This window comes from Numida meleagris, chromosome 13 (genome assembly GCF_002078875.1).
Source record: "Numida meleagris isolate 19003 breed g44 Domestic line chromosome 13, NumMel1.0, whole genome shotgun sequence".
NCBI lineage: Eukaryota > Metazoa > Chordata > Aves > Galliformes > Numididae > Numida > Numida meleagris.
The window spans coordinates 6,071,935-6,098,301 of NC_034421.1; the positions used below are offsets into that span (position 1 = coordinate 6,071,935).

Genomic DNA, 26,367 nt, shown 5'->3' on the forward strand with positions numbered 1-26,367 from the left:
TTTTTTTTTTTTTCCATTTAGTGCATCACATTTGGGAACTCTTTCCATTCAGAACTCCAGCAACCAGAGACCATGCACTAAAACACTTGGGATTTCTACCAGAGTAAATGTCGATGTGCCTACCACTATTTCAGCCCCTGCCAAGGAACAGACCAAGCCCAGTAGCTGCTGGATGCAAAATCTGACTGTGAGGACACAGGCTGGATCTAAAAGACTTTCACCCAACCCAAACTGGCATGACTGTTGACATCAGTGCCGCCAGAGCGTGTCCACCGTCCTCTTGAAACCTTCCCACATCCTACCGCCCTGCACCCTTGCTTATGGTCTGCTAGTTGAGAACCACTGCGGCAGAAATCTGCATTTATATTTTCAGCCACAGTAACCTGTAGAGCTGGTGGGAGCCACGTGGAACTGTTCCTGATGCCTTAAAGTGTCCCATAGCACCAGGGCAGGAGCAGCCCTGAGGTCTCTGGAGAAGCCTTTGGGGCAGGTCTTGCTGCACTGTGCCTGACTACCAGCCGGGCTGCATTAAGAGGGATGCAGCACGTGAGAGGTAAAATCATCCCTTCTGCCTTCCTGTGCAAAGCAAGGAGCGGGCTCAGGCTCTGCTGCTGGAGTTTGATTGGCAGCAAGCGCTGGGCTGATCTCAAATATTGCTGGCTTTTTAAAAGGCATAATTATGTGATTCAATCTATATGTTTGATTTTCCTAATAATCCATTAGTGCGGGATGTAAAGACGGATGCTTCTTAGGAACGTGCAGAGGCAAAAGAATAGTGGTCCCTTTGTGCGAGCGAGCAGCGTGTTAGGAAATAAGTGATGCAAACAGATTTGTGCTGCTGATTTGTCTCAGAAGTGCTGTGTGACTTGAGATCCTGTTCCTGGTGTGGCTGTGCTCTGATGGCTCGGGGCAGGCGAGCGGAGGCTCAGCAGGGCAGCATCTCCCCTCTCCTCGCCTCCTGGCATTTCAAGGCCAAGGCAGAATGTGAGGCTGTGGGCTTTACGATGAGTAAGTTTCGTTTGGTTTTCATTTCTTCTCTCTTGCAGGCAGCAGAATTGCTCGTGAGCTGTCCTTTTATATCCAAAAGCGTGACTTGTAGCTAATGCTACATTCATCCAATGCTTCTCCCATTCTTGTTTTGCAGCAGGTGACAACTGTCTGGTTTTTGCTCACTGTGCAGCAAGAACTGCACCGGGGAGATAGGGACCCAGCACAACCCTTAGTTGATGCATCCCCACCAGCACAGCGTGCTGCCAGGATGCCATGCGGCTCCTCGGGCCAGGAAAGCCGTCAGGGATTTAATCCATAAGCCGTAAAATTGTTTCTTCATTAGTTGGAGTGTCAGGGAAAGGCTGCGTGCGTGCGTGCCTGCTTGCTCAGAAATGTGAGAACTCGATTTTCGGCAACACCTGTGTGCGTAGCTACAGTAACACTGGTACAAGCTGGTAACTGCAGAAACACGTGCAGAGGGATGGAGGCAGCGGGCTGGGCAGACCTGTTGTGGAGGCTGATGCCTTCAGTGCAGACATGGCTTTGGTGATGTCCACCCTGGTTCTTCCCAAGAGTTGTCTCTGCTCATTACACATCACTCCTCAAGCCTCACTGCAGAGGTTTGCTGCTGTCAGTGGCAGCGTGCCCAAATTTAGGTGGATTTTCATCATCTCCATCTAAAGAGACTCCTTTGCCTCTTCCCTCCCAGCCTTTTTCTTTGTGGGACACCAACGTGGAGCGTGCAGTTCCCTGTGTTACGTACAGCCAAGCTGGTGACTGCTGTGCTGTAGCACTGATCCCATCCAGATGTGTGCTCTGAGCAAGTGTCAGTGTGGATATGGCAGAACAGTGCTCAATGCCCTGAGGTCCTCACTACTTCTTCCTGCTCTTCCATGGCAACCCCAGCCCTGACAGATTGCACTGGGCTCAGGTCTGCTGCCAGATCCCAGTCCTTGGGCAGCTGCAGAGCAGAGCTGGTGCAATCTCAGAGCTGGTGCAATCTCGGAGCTGTTTTCCCATTGCTGCAGTCAGGAGATGGGGGCACTCCTCAAGTAGTGACCCTTTGCAGGTACAAAGCAAGGTGAGCCCATGCACGTGCAGCAGCCTCGTTGGACGGTGAATGGCCCTTTCACAAGGCTTTCTAATATGCGTTTTATTTTCCATCAGTATCAGCCTGCAGTGCTTGATGTCAGAGAGCACGCAGCCCTGCCGAGATGCTCACGTTAGGACTAATTGGGTGCTGTTTGCAGAGCTTGGTGATGTTCTGTGCGAATGATTATCAGCGCTGGAAACGTGGTGAGGTGTAGCTGCACGTTGGGAAACTGGGAGTAAATGGGGAATTAAGGTGGAGCTGCATCTTGCAAAGGATCACAGACATATGGAATAAGTTACCGGGGAAGGTGGCTGGAGCAGAGCATAAGTGAGTCTGAGACATCTTGATTAGTTTCTGGAGGAAGGGATTGAAGAGTGTAGTGGAAAAGCAGGGAAACAGGATTTAAAGCACATTACCACTTTAATTTAAAAGTGCCCAAAGCAAGGAAATTCAGATTTAAAGCTGCCAATCCATCACTGGTGCATGCAGGTGTTGGAGCTGGGGTCTGTGTGCAGATGGGTCGGGGCCGTGCAGGCTCAGCCTCCCAGTGCGGGGCAGAACCTTTGGGCAGTTTGAGGAAAAGTCTCAGCTTTGCCCCAGGACTTTAATCTACAGTGAGTGCACAGCTCTGCAAAGCCCCGTCCCCATCCCTTTGTTGCTGAAGCTGCCATGTCCCATGTCCTTGATGTCCTTCCCAGGTGCCCGGGGATGGGGTGACACAGGGAAGGCTTTTTTTCTTCCCTCTCCTTGTATTTGGGAGCCCTTCACAGGGAGCTGTTGCCACCATGCCCCGTTACACCAGACATGAGCACAGGAGGAAATCTGTCATTTGGGGGATTCCTGCCCTTGTTGCTGCTGCCCGCTGGATTGACACGCATCCTTCCCCAGAGCCACAGTCTGATCAAAAGGACCAGGAAGGTCCAGTGTTGCTCTCGTCAGAATGGTGTCTCCCTGGGCAGCTCAGACCCCGGGCTGCAGAACGGAGCCATCCTAAGGATTTCCTGGCACAAAATAACGTAAATCTTTCAGTGTTTCAAGCGCACACAAAAGATATGTTTTCCCCCGTGACTTGTGCAGAGGAGAGTCAAAAGATCGTTTAAGGCGGGGGGGGGGAGGGGCTCATCCGCTGCCCACGTGACTGGACATGTCACTCACCCGGCCGGCGCCATCTTGGGGGGGGGGGGGGGGGGTCTTGGGGAAGAAATAGTGCCAGAACGTTTACAACAATTAGCAATAAATTCTGCCACTAAATTCTCATCGTTGTTTCCTGCTGAACGTCGCCCGTCCTTCGCACTGAGATGCGTTTTCAGACGAGAGGGGTCCGTTATTTCCAGGCTACGCGTCCGTCATTCGGCGTTTCATCTTCCGCGCTGGATTTTGCTTCTCGCGGTTCGAACCGAGTGCTTCTTGCACCCCGCTGCAGCAGATGATTGCAGAAGCGAAGCGGTTTGTGTTGATCTCTTTGCATTTCTCTTGTTTTCGCCTGGATTCCTTGAGAAGTGTCATAACGTGGGTGGCATTTGAAAGGTTACTGGAAAGGGTGGGGATGTGATTAGCTAATAAGGGAGATGAACTTTCTGGCAGAAGTAATGAGGACTTTGAGGAAAACAGAATCTGGATGCCTGTGGTAAAATTGCATTAGATGTAATGAAATAAAAGCTGGAATTTGGGCGATCTTTGTAAATACAGAAAAAAAGAAGAAGAATCAAACGGATGTAGTTGTCATCTCAGTGACAAGCGTGCCCTGATCCTGGGCATTATGGCTCTGAAATTGAGAATAATTATTCTAATTTGTTTTATTACATTAGCGTGGGTAGGAGGGAAGAAAGGGAGCTTTCTTTTATGGCTTTCTCATTATTCAGAGGAAGGGCCAGACTCCTGACTCGGGCGCTGGGGCTTCATGGGAATTTTTGGAAAATGATGTCTGCAATGTTCTGACCTTTGCCGTCCCAGCTGCAGCCTCCTCCTCTCTGCGGGGATCCCACACTTGACTCCTTAGCAACCTCCTTTGTGCCTCTGATCTCTCTCCATTTGTCTAGTAATAGCCCTTGGCAGGAAGACGTGTTGTTCCTTCAGTGCCTCTAAAAGGCATGGAGCCGTTAATGCCAAGGACTTTTCAGAACCCCTTTCACCCACTGCTTACAGCTCGGTCTTCAAAGTCAATCAAACGCTGCTGCAGCCGTGCTGCTTTCTCAAAGGGTCTTTCTGGTAGCAGGGAGGAAAAGCGACAGCAAATAAACCAGGAACCCACGGGGGTGACTTCTCATCCAGAAACGCGCCGGTCCGTGGGGATGCCGCACTGTGCCTTTGCAGTGACTCCAGTTGAGCTCCGGCAGGCTCAGACTGCAGCAAAACCTCCACAAGCAGAGCATCGTCTGTTTGTCTCGTTGCATCTTCATTTGCTCACCTGCACTCTGCTCGCTTCGTGCACGAATTGAGTTCCCACCCAGCTCTACTGTGTGTGTGGCTCTCCCAGCCTGCATGGAGCTGCCCCGCACCTGGGACTGACCCTGTCCCCAGCCCCTGTGCATGATGATAGCCCTGTGCTCACCCACAGGTTGTACAGCTGGCCAGGGAGCATTGGAACAGTCGGCCCAGGGAAGTGGTGGGGTTGCTGTCACTGGAAACTTGGAGATGTGGCAGCTGGGGACATGGTTGGTGGGCATAGAGGGATGGGTTGGGGTTGGACTTGGTGATCTGAGAGAGCTTTTCCAACCTTAATGGTTCTGTGACTCTGAATGTGGAGCCCTGTCCCGTAGCCTGCTGATGTTGGGAAGCCCATCACCCTGAACCTTGGTGGTACTGACTGTAGGCACTACTCTGATGGTCAAGTTACAGAGCAAAGCTATAAACAGCAGTGCTGCCTGCAGAGCACGTGCTTGTCGTTCTCTGGCTAAGGAAGTGCTGTTCCATCCCATTATTTCTCTCTTTGCAGGTAAGAAGCAGGAGGGATTCGAATGACCAGCTGCTAATTTAAGCAGAGGTTTGTAGGAGCACCAGCTACCAGCTCTTTTCAGAGCCTTTATCTTGCTGCTGTTGGAGTTGTAGAAGGAGGTTTCCCAAAACCCTCATTCCTGTGTCACATGCGTCACTGTGCAGCACTTCTAAAAGCAGAGAAGGGGCTCTGGGTGCAGAGCAAAATCTCAGCAGGTGTGCAGTGCTCTGTGACTGGCTCGTGTCAGGTCCCATGTTGGAGAGCTCCGTGTGCTGTGTCTGCCATGGAGCAGAGTTGCTGTGAGGCGTTGGCTTTGGGATGTCTCTTTCTCTTCCGTGAGTTTGGAGTCTAAATTACAGCTGGTTTGTATATATTTGGCTTTCAAAGAAGTCAAAACCACGTTGTCAGTGGGTAGGATGGAGCACGGGTTGGTGGGCAGGTGTGTGCAAAGTGTGAGGCTGTCTTCTGGATTTTCTCTGGGAGCGCTTAATACTACAAAAAAAAACTAAATCCCAGAACCCAGGGCCATCCTGTGAGATGTTTTCTTCTTCCTTTTTCAGCCGTCATTTGGATCGTGAAGTCACAGAAAGAAGGTCTTCGGGTGGACTCTAAATTTATAACTCTGTTGCCCCGTTCCCCACCGCATCAATGCAGGGGTTGCAGACATAGCTGGAGTCACCAGGCTTTTTCTCTCTTGCCGTGCTATTGGCCTGTCTGTACCATTTTTTTTTTTTTTTTCAGAATTAATTTTGGGCTGAAAAAGTCTCAAAGAGCGCTTTGTTCCTCCTTGACACTCACTCCAGGGAAAAAGGGGAAAAAAAAAAAAAGGAAAAGAAAAAAGAGGGGAAAAAAACCGTGGAAAATCTGACATCTGCATTGTAGAGAAAAAATCAATAGATAGGGAGGAATATAATTATCCCCCACTCCTGAAAGAATTTTTAAAATATTTTTTTGTAACAGTGACTCATATCGGCTTAGCGCTTGAATGACATTTTAATTATTTCGGCTTCTTTCATTTTGAATCACCAAAGTACAGCAGCCGGAGAGGGGTACAGAGGGGCAGAGCTGCCTGTGGGATGGGGGTGGCATGGAAGGAGCTGGGGGTGGGTTATGGCATGGAAAGGGCTGCCTGTTGCTGTTGGTATCTGACCTGGCGCTGCCAAAGAGCCCAATGCTCAAAGCCAGCCATGCAGCACGGAACTGTGCAAAGCACCCGCTGCCTGGTGTGGTTAATTAGGAGGGGATCGGCTCGTTAGGAGGACGATTGTAAGAGGGAATGCAGGAGGGAACAGGGAGCCTCGTGCTGCTGAGAGATGCCCTGCGTGGCTGTGTGCACGTCCCACGTTGGCGGTAACGTGGAGTTTGTGTCGTTTTTGTGTAGTGCCTGCAAGTGGAGGAAGAGAAGGGCAGAAGGGATCGCTCCTCTGTCTGTGCGGGGTCCTGCTTCTTCTGAAAGCAATGTGATTTGACCAGCGGAGCCTGCTGCGAGGTGGGCAGCAGCATTGCTTGTAATAGGTGGGAAAGCTGTTGGTAAACTTCCTCTCTGTGGCTTAATTTCCCCAAAAATCCCTTTGCTGGGTATTCTGCCAGTGATGGGGGGTGAGAAGAGGCACATGAGGCTGTTCAATCAGGTGGGACTGGAAGTGATGCATTGAGAGCAAAGGGGTGATTTGGATTTGGATTTTCACCCCCAGAGTGCCCTGGCTGCCAGCTGGCAAGCTTAGTGAATACGTTCAACCAACCACTGGGTCTGAAATAGAATGTATTGGTCATAAAGAGGGAGGTTACAGTTCACAGGAGGCTTGCTGACTTTCATGGACTGGGCCAGGCAGGTGCCGTGCTGGTTGGTCCAAGTCCTGCAGCAGGCAGGCATGAGCGTGGATTTATTCCGTGTGGGTTTTGCTAAGAATTCATTGGGCAATATTGGTTTTTTTTATGGAATTACAGAATGGTTTGAGTTGGAAGGGAGCTCTCAAGGCCGCCTGGTCCCACTCCCTGCACTGAGCAGGGACACCCACAGCTCCATCAGTGCTCAGAGCCCCGTCCAGCCTGACCGTGGGTGTCTGCAGGGACGGGGCAGGATGGCAGGGTGGTTCTGATGATGAAAACCGTAGAAAACCAGGCATTTCATTTAATACTATTGAATTAAGTAATAATAATAAAAGTCTTAAGTGTAGTTTTCCTTCAAGGTGAAAAAACGCTGGCAGATGTGATGCACCTGAATTGCACACCCAGGGCTGTGGGAGGGGCAGGTGCTGCAGCCCTGCAGTAAATCAGCAATGGGATCTCAGCTCCCCCTTCCTTGGGCTTTGCTGCTGCTCAAGGAGGCTGTGCAGCCCTGTCCTGTTGGTATGAATTTAATAATTCTGGTTAGAGCTGGATTCAAAGCAAGGCCATGGGGCCGAAAGGGCAATTGCTGGTTCAGTTCACCACCTGTTTCCTTCCCTTTAGCTTCTATTTAATTTGTATCGCTGAATACCTTTCTCTTCCCATACGGAGGGCTTTGAGAGTGCCTGCACCCACCCCTGGTGTGCAAACAGAGCAGCACTTCTGCGTGTGTCCTCCTGTGCTGGGGCTGTTTGTGAGCATGCATTCACACCTCCAGCACCGGGGAAAGCAAGGCAACTTTGAACACCGTGTCCCTGCCCTCCCAGCACAACGTACCCCTTTTATTTGATCTAATGGGAAAATCATAGCATCAAAAATGTTTTCCAAATCGCTGCTTCTTCCCTGCTAGGCTCCCTTTCTTATGTCCAAATGGGTGCAGAAATTCAAGTTTTTAGATAAAGCGCTGCTAGCAAAAACTGGAAGCTTCTGAGTGTGTCAGCTTGAAAGGAAAAAGCTTCTCAATGTTATTTCAGAATTTAGAAAACAAGAAACAAAACAGTGCCCTGAGCTTCCTATAGCACATCTTTTCCATATTTTCCATATACTTGCACTGGCACTTGATAATATTAGAAGCATTACTTATATCCTGCCAAGCTGGAATAATTTAAAAATATGTACAAATGAGAACAATGACTTCTTATAATAGCAGAGAGAAGGCTGAATGTGGCTTTCCTGGCCAGTGTGAGGTACCCACGGGGTCTCGGTTTTGTTCTGTGCTGCCTATGGGCTCCTGTCACTTCTGATCCCCCAGCAGATGGAACAGGGAGCTGGGCACCTGCCCATGGGCAGGGCTGGCTTGTCAGAGGTTAACAGAGGCTGTGCTAGGAACTACTCAGCTTAGTGCCCGCCTGTGAGCATGGGCAGCTCCAGCCACAAGGAATTAGTGCGGAGCTGGTGGATCAGTGGTCGTGCTGTACCAAAGAGTACGCGGTACCTGGGGATGCTGGAACTCCACGGGGGAAAGTTAAAGTTGGGAGGATGGAAGGGGACCTGATGCTGAATTTGGCTTGGAGGAGCTGGTGTGCCAGAAAAGTTTCTCCTCTTTTTTTATTTAGACAAAAAAAAAAAAAATGAGGTTTGAGATTACTCTTAGGTTAATGGGATAGATACAGCCAAGAAGGGTTTGGAGCTACTGAGCTGTCTAAGTAACTATTCTTGTACATTGAGGGTTTGGGGCAGATCCTGCTCTCGAAAAATGGCCCCAAAGTGCTGGAGAAGCCCTTTGTTAAAGCCCTGGTCTTTGCCTCCAGTGTGGCCTTAATGCAGTGAAACATGGAGCTTGTTCCTAACTCAGCTCCCCCCCAGAGCTGGCTGATTCATGGGGCTCAATCTCAATCACAGGCTTAAAAACCAAATGCTCTGGGTTGTACTGAGCTGAGGATGGGCCACTTCCCCTTCTCGTTTTCTTTTCTCATGAGGGGCAGCTGGAGGGGTGGGGTCTGCAGTGGGATCCCAAACTCTGCTTGGTGCCTGCCCCAGATACTCAGTGTGTGATGCCTTCAGCCTGGCTCCAGATGGCAGGGGGCTCTGCTGGTGCTGATGCACCCTGATGCTGTCTCATGCCTTCAGGCTCCTTTTCCTCCTGGTCTCTGCCCTAAAAGAGGATAGTGTGGGTACATCAGAGATGCACGAGCCCCTGCCTGTCTGCAAGTGAAGGACGGGGCTTTTTCCCTGTGCTTTGATCTGCGTTATGGCAGCATAATCTGCTGCAGCTGTGGAGTTTAGGCCGGTTCATACGCACAGAGAAATCTTGAGAATGGGTTGGGAATTGTTAGCAGACTGAAAGCAATCCAGCGGCTGGGAAATGCCGGCAGATGTGAGGATCCCCATCTCCTCCCCCCTCCTCCTCCGCTGCCTGAGCTCGCAGGGGCCACGGGCGTCCCCTCATTCTGCTTTTCTCCTCATGCTTCTCAGGATGCTGCTGGCTGATGCTGAAGGAGTTATCAGTGCATTGGCAGTGGCCGTGCTGATGGGCTGTGTGCAATCCCTGTCCCCATGCTTGCTGTGCCCCAGTGTGTTGCAGGACAGAGGCAGTTGCAGCAGCCTCACATGCTGAGCGGTGGGCAGCAGCCCTGCAATGGCTCTGTACTGCCTGCACACCCCAGGGCCACTTATTTATTCTTGCTGCATTAAATAGAGTATTAAAGAAATAAGTAACCCCCGCTCCCTGCAGACATTGCCTCGCTCGGTGTTGTGTTCTTATCTAATAGTGTGGCAGCTTCCGCAGAGAAGGAATTAAACAGTTTGAGCTCTGTGTGTGTTTTGAAAGAGGCTGTGGCCAATGGATGGTTCCATCCCGAGGTCCTTTTGGTGTCCATGCTCTGTCTGCCCCATAGGCTGAAGTCCACTTGGTGCCAGCAGCCCCTCCACCACAGCTTTCCTGGACCCAGTGCGTTTTCATGTACCTGCTTCACTGGTATTTAAAATAGAAGACAAACCCCCTCACGGTCTCTGTTTTCAAGGACCCATTTCCTTTATTTCACGTCACTCCATCCACCCTGCAGCGAGGTCTCGGGCTGCGCAGCGCTTCTGCACATGCCCCATCTGTGCACGATGCGAGGCTGAACATCAGGTTGTTTACAAGGATGCAAGATGGCATTTCTTAGATTATTTGTATTTTGAGAAAGAACATGAACAAATGTCAAAAAACGTCAGCAGAAGCCACATCATTAGGGCAGGGCATGAACCACTGGGTTCCATCTGAGCATGAGGTGGGGGATGTCCGAGCTCGGGCATCCATACCCAGGGATGTTTTCTATTCTGTGGTCTGGGTTCCTTCAGCCACTGGAGAACCCAAAGTGGGAGTGGGATCTGGGAGCAGCAGGAGTGTGAGAAGAACCTGAAGTGCCCCATAATCGCGGAAGTGGGAGCGTTCTGTGCTGAAAGCAGTTTGATATTAAGAGCTTTAAGTGACTTTCCTGCTTGATAGCTTTATAGTAAACAAAACGTGATTAATTCCCTTCATGACTCACTGCAGGAGAGATTTTGAGTTTTATTACAGCGTTTTTCTATTGTATCCTTGCTTTAATTAACTCAGCGGAATAACAGAGCGTGGTAAGAGCTTGTACAAAGCAGGGGGAAGGTCATCGAGATAGCTGTCCTTCAGTCCCTGCACAGAGCCTTCCTTTGCATCCTCTCTGCCCTGACAATGCTGTCGGCTGCAGTGCATCCTGCCCGATGCTATCGCCGCATCCTGTAACTCTAGAAATGCTCCCAGGGGCCGAGTGAGGCGGCTGGTTTGGGGGGGGCTGGAGCAGCTGCTGCTGCCAGGAGCCTGTCCTGCCCCTGCTGCTGCCGGCCCCGCGGTGCTGGAGCAGGGACTGGGGCAAATGCAGCCCTTGCTACCAGGGCCGCCCCGGCCCGCTCTCGCATCCTGCAGCTCCCCTGTGGTATGACTTACCGTGCTTTCAGCTGTGCCTTTTGGACCAGCTCCGCTTGGCTTTTTGGTGGTGGTGCTGGAGGGGCTGGCCCATTGCTGTATCACTCACTGTTATAACTCCTGCTCCTTCCCACTGGTGGCAAACGCATTGCTTTGCTCGGCAGCATCAGCAGCAGTTACCTCTCAGGAGGTGTTTTTCTTGCTTCTGATGGTTTCATAGACTCACAGAGTCATTACGGTTGGAAAAGACCTCTCAGATAAATCCAACCCATCCCACCGTGCCCACCAGCCGTGGCCTGCAGTGCCACTTCTCCACAATACTCAAACACCTCCCACCTCCCTAGGCCCGTTCCTGGTTAAAAATTACAGGATACAAGTGGCCTGGGTCCAGGATTTTTGAAAGAGTTTAATGGTTCCTGTTTACTGTCTTCTGCCGTTAACGTTAACCTGAAAAATATTTCATTTTTGGAAAAGAGGGGAATAAAATGAAAAAAAAAAAGTGCTGCAGCAGATGGGCAAAATCTGCTCACACTGAGCACCAGATACAGCTTCAGGCTGTGACTAGCCCCGCTGAAGGCGGTGGGGTCACCCCATTCAGAGATGCACGTCGAAGCATCATCTGCTGCGAGGCTCAGACCAGGAGAGGAGCAGATTTCCTGTTAGTTTCTGCCCAGTAATCTTGTAACTATTTTCTGTGCATCTTGTTTGGTTTGGAAAGTCAGCACTGGGTTAAGCTCGAGGTCTGACTAATTTACATCATCTGATGGCACATGTTTGGGGCAGAATGCAGAACATAAAGCGATCTGCTCGTGGCACATCCTACAGAAGCTAAGGAAGATTTCTCAGTGTCTCACTCGAGGAGGATTTGGGGGTGTCTGTGGATACTTAAGAGCTTGGGGCAGTTGTTGGGGGGTCTTTAGCTCCCTGAACTCTGGGGTTTTGTTGAGCTCTGCTAAACTGTTCAGTGCTGCGAGTGAGGAGCTTTAAGGAATTTGGATGAATCTGCTCAGCAAGGGTGTACTGCAGTGCTGTGACCTCCTCCTCCTCTGAGCTCTCAGGAAAAGAAAAAAGAAAAAAAAAGAAAAAAGGAACAAGGGCAGCATTGGGTCCTTGCAGAAACTCCGCAAATTTTTCTACTAAAGAAGGCAGGATCATTACAATTAGGGGCAATGTCAGAGGTAGGCAAATAGGCCCTGATTGTATGCAGATGATTGAGCTGGTTCAGCCTTTTGACTAGCGAAGCTTTCCTCAATTGGGGATATTGCGATCCTAATCAGAGCCCTTTAGCTGTACATCAAAGCCCGCATAGCTCGGGGCTGGCACGGGCTGATTGCGGGGCTTCCTGCTCATCCCTGCCCAGGTGTCCTTCCTGCCGTGGCCGACTGATTCCTTTTTAGTCCTCATCACCGAGGCAAAGAAATTTAATCCCAGTATTGCTGCCAGCCCTGGAATGGACCCACTGGTTTGGAAATGTCACCCTCTTGTTGCCCTGAAATATCAGCGCGCCCGGCCTCCGCTACCTGCTAATTTCACTGCCAACCTCTAACCTGAGGTAGAGCAGACCTGTCATTAGCGCATTCATCTGTGTTTAGATCTGTCAGCTTCCTTCCCCTTCTCCTCTTTTGTTTCTCTAATTACTTTGATTGCATCTCTATATCCAGCTCGGGGCTCCGGCGGCTGCTGAGGGTATGCAATCCCCTGCCAGCGTCCCCTCTCCTGTAGGGATGGCTTTAAAATGGGAGAGAATCGGGTCTGAATTTTCAAGTCGCAAAAGCAGCAGTGTGTAGGTTTGCAGGTGACTTTCCACTCTGTTTCAGAGCAGTGCCCCAGTGCCAGAGCCCAGTTCTCAGACCTTTCCTGACACCTCAGATCTTCCCTATCCTAAAGGTTTCACACTGGAGCTGGCAGGTTGCTGGAGATGGGTAACAGAAATGTTTGGGAGCGGGCTCCTCGCTCTGCTGTGTGCTCCCAGGGCTGAGGCCAGCTCTCAGGGTGCTCCGCTGCCCACCCTTGTTGTCATCCATCAGTTAGGTCCTGAGCACCTCCTGCTTTGCAGGATCTGCTCCTCGGGGTGGTTTCGGAAATCTTTCCATTTCCCCAGCAAGCTGTGCATGGAGCAACCCTCCTGCTGTGCAGGTACCGTCAGAAGTGATGTGGCAGAGGAAGGAGCATTTGCTCAGAGCCCTCTCTTGTGTTGTCCTCTGAGGGACAACATCTGGGCTCTGGGTGCAGATGTGCCATGAATTTCCAGGGTGATGCCTGTTCCAGCCCTGTACTTCCCACTGGTACTGGTAGTGCTGACCCTGTGCTGTAACCACGGGTGCTGATAACTTGAGATAATAACTTGGCATGCAAGATCAAATAAAATATTCCTAATGCTGTTTTTTTCATTTGTTGTTTTTTCTAGGGATTGATCAAAATTCGAGGGGATCGCTGCTGGAGAGACTTAACTTGCATGAATTACCACTACGAGGTGAGCAATCTGCACTTTAAAACTGGTTTTTCTTATCTGCTTTGCTTTGGTGGATCTGCTACCAGGCAGTTCTCCATGTTGGTCTTCATTCAGTGTTGCCTTCAGCCTATAGCCACATCATCAGTGTCCATGTGCCAGTTCAGTGATGCTGCTTTTCCCAGCCACAGTCCTCAAAGAGCAATTTCTGTCCTCCCCCCCTGCTATGGACTCTCAGAGATAAACATGAACTGCGCAGAGAGCTCCTTTTGTAAAAGCAGGGAAAGGGGGGAACAGAAAGGACTTTCCCATAGCGTTGTGCTGTTGTGCTTTGTGCCAACATTTTACTTTATTCCAAAATTCAGACGTATGCAGACAGAAATAGAGCATCTCAGTGCTATCCAAGATGCTGAGCACTAATCGTTGGCAATTCAGAATTATGCAGCTTTATCTTTCTGACATCTGTTCCAGTGATTGCGTTACATTCTGATTATAAGCTGTGGTTTGTTTTCTGGCTGTCTTCGTTGATTTTAGGGAGGGGGAGCTCAGCTTCCCCTCTACTTTTACCTATAGTTTTGCATTTGCATTTTGTATAAACAGAGTAAAAAGGAAAGAAATCGCTGTGTACAGGGACACTCTCGTGAGGAAGTCCTGGCTCCCTATGAAATAAGCAGTACTGCAAACAACAATGCCTTCTCCAGCCTAGCATTGGAGCCACTGAGTCGCAGTGCCAGGGATCTGTGCTCCGTGCCCATCTCAGGAGCAGGGAGCACAGAGCTGCAGAGATCAGCCCTGATCTCTGGTGTGAGTTCTGTGCTGTGTTTCTCCCTGGGGATGGATCTCTGGGGCTATGTCCTCAGTGGACTGTTGTCACGTCTGGAAACCATTTTCCCTTTCCAATTAAACCTGATGGATCCTGACTTCCCTGACCTGCAGAACGTGTTCCAAGGTGTTTCCTATGGATGGCTTTTTGCAGCAGAGGCACTGAGCAGTAGCCATGGGGATGCTCGTACAGCATCACCCTTCCCACAGTTATGTGATAAGAATTGCATGTGAGTGCTGGGGACCGAGTTACCAATCCTGTTACAGGATCAGGATTCCTCTTTCCAAAACAGGAACAATTCTGTCATTTTACCAGAGAGCAGTACCCCTGCCCGCAGCAGCCAGCCTGCATAATCCCAAAGACTTCAAATGAAAACCAGAATCAGCTCTGTAACCCAGAAGGCTAATGAAGACCATTCCTGTTCTACCCATAAGGCAGGATCCCCGCAAAAGTAATTGTGAACAGAGGCAGGGGGCAGATCACATTATCAATATCAATTATTTTAATCCACACCAAAGAAGCTGCAATAAGGGGAAACTGAAAGAGGCCGGCATTCTTCTACCAGTGCTCACAGGGACAGGGCTGTGATTCACCTGTTGGGCAGAGCTCTCTGCATGCCCTGTCCTCACAGTGCAGGGTGGAAACTCTTTGGGGACCCCAGGCTCAGTACGGGGTGGAGCGGGAAGTCACAATAATTTGAGGCTTGTTGAAGTCTTCAAATACACAGAATCTGGTTCTGGTGAAGTTTCCCTGTAGCTGGTGGCTTGCAATAGCCTGACCTTCACCCATCCCCCTAAGTGCAGCCACGTGAATCCTGTTGAGAAGAACAAGGGTGGACGTGTGGCAGGGAGAAAGCTGCTCACAGGGATGTGTTACAGAGCAGGTCCCCAAAATCCAGCCACTCAGCAGGAAGAAGAAGAGGGTGAGGCTGAAGGTATCTCTGCAAGGGGAGGAGGCAGCTGGAAATCTGCTCGTAATTAGGATGATAAAACCGGGTATTGGACCAGCTCGTGGTGGAGCTGGGCCAAAAGGAGTCTGCTGTGATGTATGTTGGCCACCCTAGCTCTCGTGTTCCAGCCCGGAATTGCAGTCCAAAACCTACATGTGCTCCTCTGCCAAGAGAATTAATGAGAACACATGGCCTCCATCTCCCGCGTGCTGAGCGCGCCCCGCGCTATTTATTTGTAGTAGGACCAGCAGCCATGCTTGTGGAAAATAACATTTCCACTTGTGTCAGGAGTCGTGTATAAAATAGCAAAATGTTGTTACGGCTTGGGTAATTAAACGGAGTGTATTTTACCTCCCTTTTTGCTTTCTGATGTGCGGGGCCCTAATCCCAGCCTTTATGGGGATCTGTTCCCCAACTGAAGCTTCTCTGTGTTGAGGGCTTACGATCTGTGACGCTGCGGAGTTTGGAGAGGGAAATGGCAGAACGCATGGTTTGCATAGGAAAGGTATTTTCCTACCGACGTAACACCCCTTGGATCCCCAAGGAGTCCGTGGGCTGCAGCATGGAGACAGACACTGCTGGAGAGGAGAGGTTCAGGTGGTGCTGCCTTGCCACCTGCAGACAGGGCTGGGAGGTGCTGGGGGGAGCCTGGGCTCTGACGTGCGTTGGGTTCTATTTCTCGTTCCTTGGCTTTGCAGCCCTTCCACTGCTGGCTGTGGATCGAGGGCTGTTTATCCTACAAGAAGTCCTGGTTGCAGGGAGGCTTTCGCACAGTGGGACCTGCTTGTGCTGCAGTTAATGCAGAGGGAAGCTGCCTCTGGCTTGTAGGTCTGTTTGTCATCATTAAGCGTTTCTCTGTTGTGTACACGATGGTTTACAAATGCACGCGCAGCGGTTTGCAGAACCCTGCTCAATTTCTGCTTCCACAGGAGCACATGGCGCAGATCCCGCTGCGGAGGAGCCCCCAGCAAGGAGCCCAGCAGCAGCCTGCAGCTACAGGAGGCTTTGGGCTGCTGCAGGTGCTCCTGCAGCTTGCAGGTCATTGCCTGGGCATGGGCTGGAGCAGCTTCCAGCCTGGTAGGTACCAGGAAGGGGAGCATCGACCTCCTCTCGGAGCTTCTCACCCTTCCCTCCCCATCAGGCTTTCTCTGGCCTTCCCCTGTGCTCATTCTGGGTGTGCTGCCTTGCTGGCAGAAGCACAATGCCTTAACATGCTCCAAATGGAGAAAACCCTCTGTGCGAGCCCTATGTTTGGAACCTCCTCCCTGACCTGCGGCTCCCCGACGCGCTCGCAGCACCGAGCACCTTGCAGCCACATGTCTTGGCACAGGGCGCTTTGAGTGGCACAAGCAGGAGATGAGCGTTTCTGCCTTGCAACCAAATGAAGCCGTGGTTTGGGATGCTGGCAGTGGTCTTGGCAGAGTGGCTAAGCAGAAAATCTTCGGGCTTTAGAAATGGGAAAGTCCTACACGGTTGCATCCATCGCATCTCCCCGTACCCAGCGTGGAACGACGCGCTGCGGGATGCGACCTGCGATGCGTTTTATGGTGGCTGCCAAAGTATTGTTGCTTTTTAATTACAGACAGATATCTCGTAAAACCCAGCCACCAACTGGTGAGCACAGCTGTCAGAGCAGCTGCACGGGGAGCGGGGAGCCCCGCTGGGCAGCCGCCTTCATCACCTCCTCCTTTTTGCTCTGTGCCGTAACCCCATGGGGTGCTTACGTGCGTCCCAGGGTCACTCATGCTGAGCAGGTGCCAGCCCTGGTACGCACTGGGCAGGGAACCTCCCTGTGCCCCACTGGAGGAACTTATATGTTATTTCTTTTAACGCAAAGGATTTGTTATAAGTGGAGTTTTGAAGGGAGCGGCTTTTATCCAAGAGTTTCTCAGCATCGTGCGAGCAAACAGACCTTCCACGGAGACAGAGATCATAGGAGGGCTTGGGTTGGAAGAGTCCTTGAGATGGGGCGGGCGGATAAAGAATAAAATAACTAAAACACCCCTAAATTAGGAATGTCTTTGCCAGCACTGGAAGTGAGATCCGGGATTTCCTTCCCACTCTCAGGGTGCTCGGGGTGCCCCTGTGCAGGACCCTCCTGAGGGCTGTGCTGAGCTGCTTGGTTCCAGCCAAAGGTGCACTTCAGTTCTCCTGACTCTGTCCGTGCTGCTGCAGAAGAGCTTTGTTCTTTGTGTAGGACGCTGTGCACACAAAGGTCACTTCTTCTGATTTGTACAAATTATTGCTAATTATTCTGTAACTGTTTTTCTTAAATGGAGGCTGTCAGTCAGGGCTACAGCTCCCAGCAGCTTTCCAGTTCCTGGAGAAGCTCTCTGGAGCACAATGTCTTTTGTGCCTAATTACAGGGCTGCTGACTGATAGCTGTGCTGATAAGGGTGAGAAGCAAGGAGGCTGGAGCTGCTCTTTAACCACCTCCTGATTTCTTTGCTCCCTTCTCTTCAGTGTATTGGACCTAGTTAGACTTCAATCTAGCTTTTTTCCCAGCTATTGTGAAACAGAGGGGAACACTGTCAACAAATTACCATCTACAAGAAAATAGTTTGTGTCGAAGAATCATAGGCTGGTAGAGATATAGCCTCACAGAATTGTGGATTCTATGACATGAACTATTTCTGAGTTTACTGACTAGAAATGCCACGAGGAATACAGATCCAGCAATGCCCCTGATAGCATATCCTCGCTTTGCAGCCAGGAGGACTGCATGCAAATGCTGGATGCAATGTGCCTTAACAATACTAAGTCTTTTCGAAATCAATTTTGATCTGAATTTTATGAATACGCGCTTTCAACTGGAATTTATTCTCACATTACCAACTTGAACAAAAATGGGTCTGTAATCGGAATAGCCCAAGCAATCAGCTGCAGTGACACAGAACAAAATAGGTGCAGCTATTTGGATAGGAGCTGTACTCAGTGATCCTTGTGGGTCCCTTCCAGCTCGGGATGTTCAGTGGTTATATGTGACTCCGGGTTCTAAAGCAGAGGGCGGTGTGAGGTGTAGATAGGACTTATCTCAGTGTTCAGCGCTGGTGCAAATGCAGGTGGGAGATCTTGGCTACGTGTGCAGTGGGGGCTGGAGCTGAGCAGTGTGGGCTCTACGTGACCTCTCTGCTGCCATCTGTGATTTCTCCATCCTTCAGTAGTCAGAATTTTTCCTTACAAAACCCTCAGCGCGTTGACAATAAAGCACTGACACGCACAGTGTGCTGCCAGGCAGCTCTGCCTCGCTGCGTGGGCGCTGCTTTTCCATGCCGGCCTTCAGCCTGTGCACCCCTCCCAAAAGTGTTAGTGCTTTTTTTTGTTTGTTTTAATCTTTTTCTCATCCAATATGGGCCTTACTGCAGAAGCCATGTGTTGTCAAACGAGGCTGCTGCAGAATTGGCCCAAACCCGGAGGGTTCTCAAGGGAGGAGGCTGGGGAAGAGCTGTGGAGCTGGTGGACGTGCCATGGGTTCTGGGGCTGTACACAGCACATCATTGCTTGAAATGGTAAAACCTGCACTCCAGCAGACGAGTTTTTGTGAAATAAGGAGTGAAAGGAGTTGTCCTGTAGAAGCCAAAGCCACTGTTGAGTCTTCAGCAGAGAGAGGGACACAAGGCTCTGCCCGGGGCGGATTACGCTGCAGGTTGTGTTCATCTCCAGTTGCAAAAACAAACTGTTCTCTGCACTGAGGCAACCAATACCAAAAGGAAAAGCACGCTTCTGTGCGGGTTTTTCTTTATGTTTTGTTCCATTTGGTCATCGGTTTTGAAAAATGACCCCTTCTGAGGCATAATTGAAAAACCAGTTGTGCCTGTTCACACGTATTGAAGGGCCACTTAGCGTGGGTCTGAAGCTGAGGATTAGGTGCTTTCTTCTGGGTTTTGGTGATTTGCATGATGTCAGTGGAAGAAGGGCTAATTCTTGACCTTGCCTGCGATCAATTAAGTAACAAGATCCATCATAAGGTAAGTGCATGAAGCAATAGTATTGGCAGATGAATGTCAACACGACATCAAAAGCTTATTACAGTGTATCTGGATTTCGTATCAGGCTCTGCAGGAAGGTCTCTATCTGAGACAGGTTTTCAGATGAATCCCAGGTGCTCTCTCTGTGAGCTATGTTTGAATGTAATTTGCTGGAAATGTCTGTTCTCCCCAACTTTGGGCTCAGCTCTGTTGTTCTGATAACAGTTAGACGTAGATATTGCTTAAAAAGAGAGGGATTGAGGCTTTTAGGGTGGAACGCTGGGGCGATCATGAGGGTGGTAGCACTGGGGAGGATGGGTATTGCTTGCTTTGTGCTGCTCAGGGTTGCTGGTGGGAGGAGCAGGGGCTGCAGTGGAGCTGAGCTCCTCGGGAAGGGGCCCGGCTTCAGCACTGGCACTAGGCTATGCTGTAGGTGATCACTTCTGGAAGTGCAGCAGAGCTCAGGGACGCTGCAAAGCAGTGAGTGAGCTTACAGAAGTGAAGCCTTCCTCGTAGAGCTGCAAATTGAGAGGACATATTGATAAATAGTGACATGTATTCCCAGTTGTGTTGCATTTTGAAAAGTGAAAAGGCGTATAGGTCTACCGCAGTCTGAGGATGCTGCAGAGGAACCAGTGTAATTAGTGGCATGGGACTTAATGCAGAAAAAAAGTGCTGTCCCTGCTGGTAGGGGAAACCTGCAAGCCGTGCTTTATTCTGGGCAGGGAGTGCCTGCCTGAGCCTCGCACCACGCCAGCACTCTGCCTTGTGTTATCCCCAGCAGCCAACATGAAAGACGAATGGCAAGTGGATTCTCAGCCCCCTGAAAGGCAGCGTCAGCTCAGCTCTTCTCTCCATCAGGACCAGGATCCCCACAGTGAGTTTAGGAGAGGTGCAGATGAGTGTCTGCTCAGTGAGCTGTCAAAACCAAAGGCAGAGCTGCAGCCCAGCGCCCTCAGCTCATGCTCAGGAAACCACACAGTGCTGATGGAAATGGGACATAAGCAGGTGCTGAGAGAGAAGCGTTCAGAGGAGCTTGGAGAGGAATCTAACAGGACAAGGGGAAATGGTTTCAAACTAAAGGGGGGGAGATTTAGATTGGATTTAAGGAAGAAGTTGTATAAGCTAAGGGCGGTGAGGAATGGCACAGGGTGCCCAGAGAGGCAGCAGTGCCACGTCCCTGCAGACACCCACGGTCAGGCTGGACGGGGCTCTGAGCACTGATGGAGCTGATGGTATCTCTGCTTAGTGCAGGGCATAGGAGCAGGCGGCGCTGAGAGCTCCCTTCCAACTCAAACTGTTCTGTGATTGCAGTGGCAGGAGTGTGAGGGCTGAGCTGAGCACGCAGCAGTGACCCCAGGCAGAGCCCTGCTATTGAGGGCAGCACAGTGCTTTTTCCTTACCTTTTCAGTGCAGTTTGAAAGCGTTTTTTTTACTTGGCGTGTTACTTCACCAACAGGAGCTGCACTAAAACAACCGAAGATGAAGTCAGCAGCTTCTGGGGTTTCTGTTTCGGTGTGAGCGAAGCAGGTCAGTGGCACCTGTCACTGCGGTCACCCACCGCTGCCACAGCTTTCAGCCAATTTCCAGCAGCATTAAAGCAAAATTGGAGAAACGAGTGGGAGCTGGGTGGAAATGCCCCCCTGGGCATTTCTGTTGGGAGCCGTTGGAAGGTTTGGAGGCATAGGAAGGCATCACCTCCTGCTCCGCCGGGACTGGCGCGGAGCTGTCAGTCACGCGCTGTGAATGCATTGGGGATATGCCAATACTGTTTTCAGCAGTAATACAATTCCTCTTCCTGGATTCTTTTCTGTTTTTCTTAAGGATTTGTTTTAAGCCTGGTGAAAGCTTCCTGTACAACGATTGGGTTTCATCTCTTTATTACACGTTCCCACTGTTTCAATCTCATTTACAGACCACCCAGGACCCTCATCGTTTCCCTTCAGTATTTTCTTCTCATTTTTTTCTTTTCCTTTCTTCCTTCCCCTCTCCATGCATTTGGTCTTTCTCAGTCCTGATCAGATGAATCTATAAAGCCCTTTGCAAACACCTGACCAGCTCTCCCCATGCGTGGCATCCATCCCGTTGGCCAACTTCTCCCCCAAGGAGCATGGGAGCCCATCGCTTCCCACTGCCTCCTGGGGTGGTGGGGATCAATCTGCTGCCCAGGCAACGTTTGGGGCCCACGAGGTTTGTCAGCTCTGCAGGCAACAGAGGCAGTGCTCAGATAATTAATTACAGCGTGGATTTATGAGTGAAACCAAAAATTGGAATGCATGCATTTTCACATGATATCGACTACAAAATGGTGTGTGCAGCGCTCCAGTGTGCAATTAAATTATCTAAGAAATGGCCCACATTGCTGCCATCTGCCTTCCAGGGAAAGCAAAATAAGTCCACGCTTTTAATTGCAGACAAGAGTTTAAACAAATAGGGTGTTTGTTTACGAGCTGGTGCTTCCTTATTTAGAGGTCAGACTGTGTTTTCATGGGATTATGAGCGCATGGTATGATTTCATCTCTTTCTGTGACCATTGCATGTGTTAAGATGTTCAGTGAATTTGCACATCATAGGGAAATCTGTCCTAATGTAATAAGTGAAATACGGAATTTGTGTCCTATGAAACAGGCACAGAAGTTCTGCCACAGAAGCTGTGTTCCCACTGGTGGCCGTGTTTGTCCTGTCTCCGCCTTTGACCTCTTACTAGGATTTTCTTGTGAGAATAATCATAAGAAACTCTTCCAGTTCTCAGGTTAATACTATATTAATTATTGCATACATCAAAAGTTTTAAATTCCACTTGAAGTCTCATTTCCACAGAAACAACTGGGCCAGGAACAAGGGCAGCTGGTGACAGAGTCTCATAAGCAGAGCCATTCTTTTTGCTGGTAAAAGTTTGAACTGCTTGCCTGTCTTCTGTTCGCTTTTAATTGATGCTATTTCCATCTAGTCCTCTGTGTTTTCCGTCTTTCCCCATGGAATCTGTGTGGAATTGCAGCACGCAGCTAACATCAGCAATGCAGGGGGCTGAGCGCATGATGCAGTTCTTGCACGTGACTCCCTCCGTACCGCAGAGCTGGAGGAACCCACCCATTTGCCCAGTGCATTTCTTCCCGCTCGCAGCCCTCGCGCTGCTCCCAGCAATCCCGCGTGGAGCACGAACGAGTTAACAGCGATGCGCGGTGCTCTGCTCCCGCATCGTGTGTGCCAAACTGACCTTTAATCGTGGAGTATAAATCACTTTCCAGTCCTATTATTGGTAAAATCCTACAGGCTTGCAAATGCACAAAAGAAGCCTTTGTCTCTTATTAATTTAATTTATAGGTTAAAGTTTCAAATCAGTGGCAAGCAAAAGCTGATTTACTGTTCGCTTCAGGAACTGCTGTTCTGGAGAGCGCGGCATGTGCTAGGCTGCCTAAAACTGTGACGTGTAATTAGGAGCTTCTCTAATTATATATAATGCAATATAATTTGCTTATCTTTTTGGTATGTATTACACATAAAAGCTGGGAGGGTAACTCGATGTGAATTAGCTCTTTCAACCCTAAGAACACTCACTGAAAACACTGCTTTGTGTCTCATTCTGTTAACATCATGACAGGATCAATGTTTTCAGGCATTTCAAGTTGCTGCCCTTTTCTTTTACACGTAGAATAGTCCCATCCTTTTTCTCTGCCATGCATTTGTGCTGCAACAAAATAATCACGGAACCACAGAACGGTTTGGGTTGGAAGGGAGCTCTCAAGGCCGCCTGGTCCCACTCCCTGCACTGAGCAGGGACACCCACAGCTCCATCAGTGCTCAGAGCCCCGTCCAGCCTGACCATGGGTGTCTGCAGGGATGGGGCACTGCCACCTCTCTGGGCAATAATAGCGAATTCTGTGATAAAATACACAGAAGAGCAATATTGATCGTTTTCCCTCCAGATTTAAAACCGAATGAAAGCACCGCTCCTCTCCTTTGATTTGGTCTAAGCTATGAAGTTCCGCAGCAAAGCAGACGTGTGGCTGCAGTTTGTGCTCCCGTCGCAGCGCAGCCCCGTGTCCTCCGCTCCGTGCGACGTGGGGCTGAGCCGTGCTGTGATCACATGGGATGGGCCACGTCAGGAGAGCGTTCCCTCTTCAAATCTGTCTCAATACGACTCCAGACAAAGAAATAAAACTTGTTCGTAACGGCGCTGTCCCATCACGCTGCAGACTGAGGGGTCTGACTGCACAAGGTGCTCAGCAAAAGCTTTCACCTCTTGAGCAGCTCCTTTGGTGAGGCACGCGGAGTGAATAGTTGCTCCTGCAGGCATTGTGGAAACGTTTGTATTAAGAACGGCATTTATCTCGCACGTATTCATGAACTCACTTATCTGTATTTTCCGAGGATCATATTCTTCCTCTTCCCTTTCAGCCCAAACATCTCAATGGCTAAAAGGGGTTTTATTGCTCTGGCATTAATCACGACGTGTGACAGAATTGAGCTGGATCCCGTCCAATTAGGCTGAGACAATATTGAATTTCGAACGGTCGTGCTGCTTCCATTTGAAGTAACACAAGATCACCGCTCCCCACGGTCAGTGCTGGGGGGAAGGAGTGCCACCCATCCCCGGAGCCAGGCTGGGTGCTGCTCAGGGTGAGGATGGGGCTGTTTGCTCTTCCTGGAGCCCCGGTGAGCAATCAGTCCTTCCTCCGGGAGCTAGCATCCGGAGCCATTCCCACCACCCTGTTCTCACCCACGTTTCCCCATAAGCGTGTTGCTAATTTTGTGTGTTGGGCCATCCCAGTTCACTTGGAGGCGCAACTGCTGGAGCTCAGCAGATCTTCTTCTGCAAATAATGCTCTTAAAGAGGGTGTGCTGAACTTCCAAATGCAGGCTGCCTGCTATACCCACTAGTCTAATGGTACCGCTCTCTGCAAAGATGTCGGTTCGTTGGTAGCCCAAGGGCCTTGCAACAACCTTCGTCTTGTTTGAGAGAATTTCCTGTCATCCATGTGAGGAGGAGAAACAGAATCCCACGCAGGGGGTGGCCCACAGTCTATGGGAAGTGAGTTACCATGGGTAAGTCCTTGAGGCAACGGGTGCAATTAACGGTTTGTGAGCAGCCCGCTATGGAAATGTGTTTGAATGTGTTACCCTTGGCCTCCGGGCAAATAAGTGAAATATTTTAATTCAAAGAGTTAATTGGGATTTTAGCAGCCTTTCAATATCAAATTTGGCAGATACCCTAAAACCCTGTCCTGCTCTGCTCTAAGCCAAAGGACTGGGAGCACCAGCACAGGCATGGGAGCCAAACGTGAGCAAGAACAGGCTGGAAATGTTTCTTGACTTATGTAGCTCATTAATTATAATAATAATTATTATTTTTGTATTGCTGTTACGCATCAAGCTGGTGCAAATCACCGTAAAGAATATTTCCCAGCAAACTCAGGCAGAGCCCCACGAGGTGCATGGCCTCTTGCTGAGGGCTGTGCCCAGGGGGTGCTGGCTCAGCCCCATCCTGCTCCTTCACCTCGTTCACTGTTTCTGTTGGTATGCAGCTGGGGGACGCATCACAGCCTCTCCTCCTATTGAACATTGAGCCTGAGCTATCTGAGTGCACAGGGGATTGACAGGAGAGAGCAGGAGCCAAAGCAAACTGCAGTAACCTCATTTCTGTGCCAAAAAGGGTGAAAGGATAATGTAGCATGTAGTTATCAAAGGGGAGTTTTCTCAAAGCCGGTCAAACCTGACTTCGCTAATTAAACTTTGGTTTTATTAAAGAGAGAGCAGCTCTCCTCTGTAACTTGCTGAGATTAAAGTCTATGGGAGCGTGCCCCTCTGAATTCCTGCACCCTTGGCCTCGTGTGCTGACCGTGGTTTGGACGCTGCTGTTTGGGAAACCTTCTTCCAGCAGTTCTGCTCCCAGCCCGGGGGCTGCTCAGGGTGGTCCTGCGGGGGCTGTCACGGTGGCACGGGGGGGCCAGGAAAGTATCAACACGGGAGCAGCCCTGCAAGGGCAGGCAGCCTACCCTGTGCTCTGCTGCCAGGTGCGTGCTCCTCCTGCCCTCGGTGCTGGGCCGTGGCTTTGCTGGAGGGCAGCTCTCTGTGGCTGGGTTGGATCCTGCTGGAGGAGGTGCTGATCTGCTCATTTCCCTGCATGCATTGTTTCAAAGGGGAAATCCTTTAATTCGTTAAGTTGCTGATCTGCATTTTACCGCGGTCTGTGAATTTGTCATCAGCGAGAACTTTTTTCTGCAACTGGAAATAAGTCATAGCAACACAGTTATTATTATTTTTTTTTTATGTTAAAGCATTTAATTTCTGCAAAATGTTCAACCGTGAGGATTCCTCCATGCATGTCTGCCAGCAGTTTCCATCCTCCCCACCAGCAGGACCAGCAGCACTCGCTGCCTCCCTTAGCAGCGGGACCCATCCTGCTGCCAGTGTGCAGCCATTGGCTGATCACCTTGGGAGATGCAAAGGGCAGCTGTAATTAACAACCATGGCCCTGCAGCTTCTTGCACATGGGAGATTTGCTTTCTAATGTTTTATTGCTTCGGTAAGCCCAGCGGGATGACTATGAGCAATCCCATCGCTTTCCTGGTTATGCAAGGCTTCCGCAGCTAGAATGTGCTTCTGAGATGGTGGTTGATGGGTTCTCTTGTTTGCAGGTAGAAGGAGAAGCTGCTGCCAGGGCTGTGGAAGGCAAGTGATTGCTTTATTTACTGTTCAAACACCTGAGCAGCTCTGGTGCTTTTGGGGCGGCTCTCCGGGTGCTGCCTCCTGGTGTGTCCCGTAAGGAGGAGCCCCGGTTTCATTTCATGCCGTTCATCTCCAGCAAATTCAGAGGAATTGGTGCTGGGTTTGAAGCCTTTCAGCCTGCCTCCTTCAGAGAGTGCTTTTTGGGGCAATAGTAAGGGATTTTAGTGGGGTCATCTCCGCATTGAGTGTGGTATGGGTTTAATTTGATGTTAAGATGTTTCTGACTTCTCCTAGATTTTTAGCATTTCCTCTTCTACGAAATCTTGTATGTCACCTCTACAGGAGCTGGTATGGCTGGGGGTTGCAGAAGAACTCTCAGGAATTCCTGTCTGCTTCTCTGGCACCTTGGTTCAGTTTACACCGTACACCAAAGAAACGGTTCCCTTTGAGTTAGGATAGGTTACAGGCTCTGCTGGTGCAGGAACAAAGGGCTGCCTGTTCCAGCGGGCACGTCCGTAAGGCAGGAGGGGATGCTGCAGGCAGTGAAGATGCGATGCAGCATTTTGTGGACACATTTCACTTTTAGGAGCTCACAGACAATGAGAGTGGTTCAGTAAAACTGGACACAGCCAACTCCTGGGATACTGGAGGCACTGAAAGAAAGGAGGTGGTCAGAGCTCCAGGTGCTTGCTGTGTTGTTTTCTGCAGAGGTGTTATTGCAGCC

At 50.2% G+C, this 26,367-nt stretch overlaps 1 protein-coding gene across 4 annotated transcripts in view; it reads left to right on the top strand.

Moving 5' to 3' along the window:
• LMF1 (lipase maturation factor 1) overlaps positions 1-26,367 on the top strand; it is a 187,931-nt gene that overhangs the window by 50,160 nt on the left and 111,404 nt on the right. For all 4 annotated transcript variants that reach the window (XM_021411270.1, XM_021411272.1, XM_021411273.1 and 1 more), the window contains one exon: positions 13,193-13,258. In XM_021411270.1, coding sequence (XP_021266945.1) covers positions 13,193-13,258 — 66 coding nt within the window. The remainder of the gene's footprint in view (positions 1-13,192; positions 13,259-26,367) is intronic.